Source organism: Vigna unguiculata, chromosome 3, assembly GCF_037176805.1.
Source record: "Vigna unguiculata cultivar grain cowpea cultivar isolate G323 ecotype 2 chromosome 3, ASM3717680v1, whole genome shotgun sequence".
Classification (NCBI taxonomy): domain Eukaryota; kingdom Viridiplantae; phylum Streptophyta; class Magnoliopsida; order Fabales; family Fabaceae; genus Vigna; species Vigna unguiculata.
This window is the reverse complement of record NC_140794.1, coordinates 57,728,637-57,734,814: the sequence shown is the minus strand read 5'-3', so window position 1 is coordinate 57,734,814 and position 6,178 is coordinate 57,728,637. Positions and strand designations below refer to the sequence as shown.

The following is a 6,178-nucleotide window of genomic DNA, read 5'->3' as shown; positions in this document are numbered from 1 at the left end:
TCTTTTTTTTTCCTTGATTTAAATATAATTTTTAATTTATCACATCCATCAAATCACTCACAAATTTTACTCTAAATTCACCCACTTTCACCTCTCATTGACCATGTGCTAGTAAAGAATTATAAAGGTTTGTAATTTTACATGAGAATATTGGTCTACAACATATTTATTGAATGGATTCGGCTTCCTTGATGGAAGTATAAGGAAACATTCTTTTGCATATAATATTTTCACAATGGATAGTGTTAGAAGTCGCACATCAACTAAATACAAGATTAGTTTACATTATATAAATGAGTGTAAATTTTATCTTATAAATTATTTTTGTAAGGTCCAGTTATTAATATAGTATGAGAATCATGAGTTACAATTTCTTTTAGCAAAATTTATTATTTGTTTGGTCTATTCTTGCACCCACTATGAAATTGTTATCAGGCCACCATTAATGTTTAGTTTCACGCTCGATATGTTGAAAGTCTAACATTAACTATAGATAAAATCAATTTATAATATATAAGTGAGTGCACACCTTATCTAACAAACTAATTTTGTAAGATTGAGGTAGACTTAAAATTCACTTCTTGACACAAAGTAGGTGAAATTCCAAATTAACCATCTAAAAATCACTCAACAAACTGTTTTCTTTCAAATATCATGTTTATATTTCATTGTTCATTATATAAGTTGGGTTTCGCTAAATGAATTTATAGTATTTCTTTTCACACTCTAAATTTCAATTATTTTATAGCATATTAAAACACGGAGAATTATGCATTAAATTATTTATACTTAAAATATAACAGTTTGATTAGTTTGATCCTATATTTATGTTTTGATTTATTTAGCCTTTTGATTTTTTTTACTCAATTGAGTATTTGTTTTTTTTTTAAAAAAACTTAATTGAGTCTATGTTTTAAATAAAGATAATGATATTTTCACCCACTTTTTTTTACTCTTTTTTTAACCTACTACTTTAATCACCCTTCAATTATTTATTTTTGATTTTTTTTAGTGGTGTTATGTGATGTGATGAGATGATCTAAGGATAATTAGAGTGATAAGTTAAAAGTAGATAAAAAAAATAAGTCAAAATATTATTATCCAATAAATCATTGTGATGATTTTCGCTAAATTAATGTTAACGCCCTTTCGAACGGTCACATGTCAAAATCATAAAGATTTTAAAATAGAAGATGACATATAATAACATATATTTTGACACGTGAAAGACATAAATTAGATTTTGACACGTGACACCTTCAAACAATGTTAACGCTAATTTGATGACAAAAATCACATTAAATCATTTTAAAAAAACTCAATTAAATAAAAAATTAAATACAAGAATCAAAATAAATCAAAGAATTAAATATAGGAAGAAATTATTAATTAAGCAAAATATAATCAAAAGAGTTATCAAACTTTGAAGTTGATGAAATTTAATTAAAATGTCATCCAAAGTTAACTAAAACGTAATATATCGAAATTGTTTAAAGAAAGATTCATTAAACAAACAATTCTAAGTAAATAATTTAATTGTAACTTATTTAAATTCGACACGTATATTAAAACTTAGGTTGCTTATAGACAAAAGATAATGGTTAGTGTTCTAACTTGATATAGTGAAGTTTCAATTATTTTTCAAATTTATTGTAAATGGGCTAATCATGTACTTTTGCAATAATAAGCCACTATAAACGGTTAAATTAGAAAAAGTAGCAAGGGAGTGGTGAAAAAGGTAAAAGTACAGAGAGAGGGGAAGAAGAGAATGGAAAAGAAGCGGAAGAGGAAGCAGCTGGTGCAGGGCGCTGAAGAGACAAAGCCGAAGCCGGTTCGTTCCGGCCCGACCCGAACCGGCACTGTGAAAGATCCGTTCCCATCCCACGGTCGACCCACCCCGCAAGAATGCGTAGCCGTACGAGACACTCTCTTAGCCCTACACGGCATTCCCCCGGAACTCGCAAAGTACCGCAACGCGGTCCAGTCGGAATCACCCGAACCCGTTCTCGACGGTTTGGTCCGAACTGTCCTCTCGCAGAACACCACCGAGACCAATTCCCAAAAGGCCTTCACTTCTCTCAAAACCTCTTTCCCCACTTGGGAACATGTATGTATCAAACACAGTCGTTTGTAATCGCTCGCTTCAGTCTTGTTTTTTGCTGTTAGGTTTTAAACGGTGTCGTTTTCTGTGTTGAAGGTTTTCGTTGCGGAGTCCAAGGACTTGGAGAATGCCATTCGATGCGGAGGTCTGGCCCCGACCAAGGCTTCCTGCATTAAGAACGTGCTGCGCTGTTTGCGCGAGAGAAGAGGTCAATTGTGTTTGGAGTATCTGCGAGATTTATCCGTTGATGAAGTTAAGGCTGAGCTGTCGCTTTTCAAAGGAATTGGTCCCAAAACAGTATTTTTCTTTTTCTTTAGCAGTTCTACTTGCCTCTTGATTTTGCAGTTATTCACCTGATATTCAAGCATTAAAAATCTCAACACTTTGCAGCTCTGTTCAAATTATTTGGTCTCGTGCTACTTTTGTTGCCTGTTTTAGGTTGTTTGTCACATGCGGATTGCCTTTGATAACATCCCTAAAATATGCGTGAGTTTATGTTGAATTAGATTTTTGTAGATCAAGCAACCTTGTGATCGCGTACAATATTTCATGCCTGGCTATGTATAAATCTTTGTTATGTTACTTCTTAAATTGCAGTGTTTCCCTTTTCAATATACCACATATTTTGGAAATTGTGTATCAGAATCCTTTTCTTTAATTATTTCCAAAAAAAAGAAAAGAAATCCTCAAACAGGGCTGCCTTGAATCCTTGTGAAAAGTGAGATACTTCTGTTTTAGTTTGATCAAGATGTGAATTCTGGCGAATGATGTTGTTTCCATCACACTCTGTTCTGATGTTGATATATTTTCAGTTTTATGTTTATTTCTTTCAGTTCTTTGTTTGTTTCTCGTTCACAGACAACTGTTATCCAAAATTTCCAATTGATCTCAACATATCTATATCAAATCTTTTATCTGCAAAAGAAGTGGCAACAGTAAAAAAAGTATAAACATCCTTGTACTGGTTTGCTTTGCCAATGATGTTGATTTTCTATTTTTGGACGTAGTTAGCCTCGGTCCAGCGGGAGCTCAAGTATGTCAATGTCGCAGTAAAATTATTTTTCACGTTCATGCATGTGTGACCGTATTTTGGCAACAATAGTTGATATATGATATCTAGAGCAGGGTTAATGCGGACAATATAGAGAGATATTACAGAGCAGTTTCAGTATAGAGAACTAGAGAATGCAATTGGTCCTACAGGCCACTCAATGCACTGAACTCCCTCTTATATTGGGGTAAAATGATAAGCTTTCTATCACCATGTTTCTTATTTGGTTGAAATACGAAGAAATTTCACCCTCACTGTGTCACTGTTTTCTTTAATCTGTTTTACGAGAAGGATAATCCTTTGAGGAAAGACTTTCCTTGTTTCCCATTCTTTTTGAGATATCATGGTATCTAGGCATTCAGATCTTTGTAAGAGTGCAAATTGGTTTCTACTTGCGGTAGATTAAGAATGGTCTGTGTTATTCGTTGGATAACTTTGTGTTAATAAATCGCCCAGTAAGCAAACAACATCACGTGAAAATCTGTAAACTCAATTAAAAAAAAAAAATATTTGCCCTTTCCCCCTTTGTATCGGTTTCTCTAAATTGCGGGGTTGATTGTAGGTGTCTTGTGTGTTGATGTTCAATCTTCAGCGAGATGATTTTCCAGTGGACACTCACGTAAGCATAATTTCATCTTTTACTGTATACTCATATTTATAACACTTGATTCAGTTGAATATTTATGCAGATATTTGAGATTGCAAAAACCATGGGTTGGGTGCCAGCTGTTGCAGACAGAAATAAGTCGTATCTTCATCTAAACCAACGGATACCAAATGAACTTAAGTTTGACCTAAATTGCCTTATGTATACGCACGGAAAGCTTTGCCGTAAATGCTCCAGTAAAAAGGGTAAGCAGCAAGGAGAAAAAGGTAATGATGAGTCCTGCCCTTTATTGAATTATTGTACAGAGTAAGATTGAACTTTGAGTCGGGCAAACAGGTTATTATCAATTTTTGATTCTCAAACTAAAAGAATTCAATACGGGCATCGCAATCTAATCTTGTTACTATTTAGAATACTAGTTAGTTTTGACTTAGGCTGTTAGTCAGAGGAACAATTTTTATATGACATGAAAGAATGGCTAACAATTGTGCAGAATTATCTAAAACTTTTCCATTTTTAATCTTGTGAAGGGGTCTTGCTGGAAAATGAAACATTGTTTGGATCTCTCTCTCAATACACATTAAACATCACTCATAAGAAATCTATACATCGTTTTACTAATAAGAAACTTGAAGAAGCTCAAATTTATTCCTTTACTGTAATAGTAAGAAATCCACACTTTAAGACATAATCTTTTACGATGAAGAAATAGTTCCTTGTACAAGGAACCTCTTTTTAAGAAGAATAGTCATCTTTCAGTGTAACAAAATAGTCATCCTAATGAACTGGTATTGGAGTTGCTCTAAGATGGTCGTTTTTCAACCAGTTAATCTACTCTATAAATATTGATACTTATATAATATATTAAAATAATCTACGTTCTACCCTTATCCCCAATGACGTCTACAATTCTTTTGTATATCCTTTTGTTATACTGAATTGATTTATGAAGGATGTATTATTTGATTTTAAGAAATAAAAATTTAAACCGTAATTAGTTCTTGAGAAGCAGATGAATCTTAATTATACGGTAACATTATGAAAACGGGGTAGATTTGACCATTTCATCCATCTTTAAAATAAAAGTTTATCTTCATTTTTATATCAAATGTATATGAAATTTATGTCTATCGGAAAACGAAATATTTATGTCTTTTCCTTTACTATTTTAACTATTAATTAAACAATTCTTTAAACAAAAAAATCACATCATAAAATATAATATTATTAAATATTTAATGTAAAAAGAATATATATAATATTATATAAACATTAAAAGAGGATTAAATAGTAAATGGAGGTTAATTAATAATTATATAAAAGAGTAAAAATATTAAACACGTGTCTTAAAAATACAGGATAAAAAAAAGTTGAAATAAGTTCTTTAAATTTATCTAATAAATTAAAATGACATTTATATTCTTTTTAATCTTAAAATAATAGCTTGTCATTTTCATATTTTTACAAAATCACTTTTACTTCTTATACTTTCAAATAAATATTTGCTTTCGTTCTACTTTTAATAAATGATATTTTCTTTATTTTTTAATTTAGTGATATTTATCTCTATAATTCTATTTGAAAAACATTGAAAATTTTGTTTATGATATTTTTATTATAAAAATTTAAAATTTCCATACTATTATTTTATTAAGAGTTTGATTTTTATTTAAAAACTAAAATAAAATTGAATATCAATTTATTAAAATCATAAAATTATGTATGTCGAAACTAAAGATGATGTAATCAATATTTAGGTTAAAACACTCTCTTGTATCAATAAAATTAAAGTATTTATTTTAGAACTAGAGATGATATAAACAATATTTAATATGACCTTAAGCCTGTGTTTACTTCGACATATTTACTATTGAAATAGACAGAAAAACGAGTGATGTGCTTGTTCGTTTGAATGAATTTACAGCTGTTTGTGAGTGGTGAAAGGGAGAGAGCAAATTTTATAGTTGGTGGTGGGTACTCTTACCAAAGTGCCTTACATAATAATGAAGCGTGGTATTGAGCAGATTATGCCTTAGGTGTTGACAATGTATTATTCTTGGTCGACAGATTTGTTATCCATGTTTGAGGTGAGAAGGAAGATGATGAGATTAAGAAAAGTGATACGGATTGCATGGATGCAGGGTAGTTGTGGAAGGAGGGAATAAACTCGAAGGAAGTTGGAATTGATTCCTTGCATCTAAGAATGAGAAATAAATTTGTTCCAATTTGACGGGAAATCCTCGCATTGACCGTATATGAGTACGAGTATGCATAATCTCCAACTTTTTCAATTGTGTATGAGAATGCATAATCTCCAACTTTTTCAATTATGTATGAGAATGTATATATTTGTCGAGTCCTCATACCTCCCATAATACTCATTGATGTCATATCTTTTTCCACGTTTAAATTATTAAAA

At 31.0% G+C, this 6,178-nt stretch overlaps 1 protein-coding gene across 4 annotated transcripts; it reads left to right on the top strand.

Moving 5' to 3' along the window:
• Nucleotides 1-1,702: 1,702 nt before the first annotated feature.
• Nucleotides 1,703-6,178, top strand: LOC114175956 (DNA glycosylase superfamily protein). Of its 4 annotated transcripts, XM_085670678.1 has the most exons (6): nt 1,705-2,107; nt 2,198-2,398; nt 3,715-3,771; nt 3,842-4,025; nt 5,684-5,729; nt 5,827-6,178. In XM_085670678.1, exons 1-5 carry the CDS (start codon nt 1,769-1,771, stop codon nt 5,698-5,700), a joined length of 798 nt encoding a protein of 265 aa, XP_085526804.1. In that variant the 5' UTR covers nt 1,705-1,768; the 3' UTR covers nt 5,701-5,729; nt 5,827-6,178. The 4 variants fall into 4 exon arrangements, with proteins under 4 accessions (XP_027916614.1, XP_085526804.1, XP_027916615.1 ...); XM_028060813.2 differs by lacking the exon at nt 5,684-5,729 and having other exon boundaries at nt 1,703-2,107; XM_028060814.2 differs by lacking the exon at nt 5,684-5,729 and having other exon boundaries at nt 5,901-6,178.

Bases quoted from the DNA above. Each gene is read 5' to 3' on its own strand.
- LOC114175956 (XM_028060813.2), top strand. From the start codon at position 1,769: ATGGAAAAGAAGCGGAAGAGGAAGCAGCTGGTGCAGGGCGCTGAAGAG. The intron at 2,108-2,197 runs GTATGTATCAAA...TCTGTGTTGAAG, and splicing joins CTTTCCCCACTTGGGAACAT to GTTTTCGTTGCGGAGTCCAA. The intron at 2,399-3,714 runs GTATTTTTCTTT...GGTTGATTGTAG, and splicing joins AAGGAATTGGTCCCAAAACA to GTGTCTTGTGTGTTGATGTT.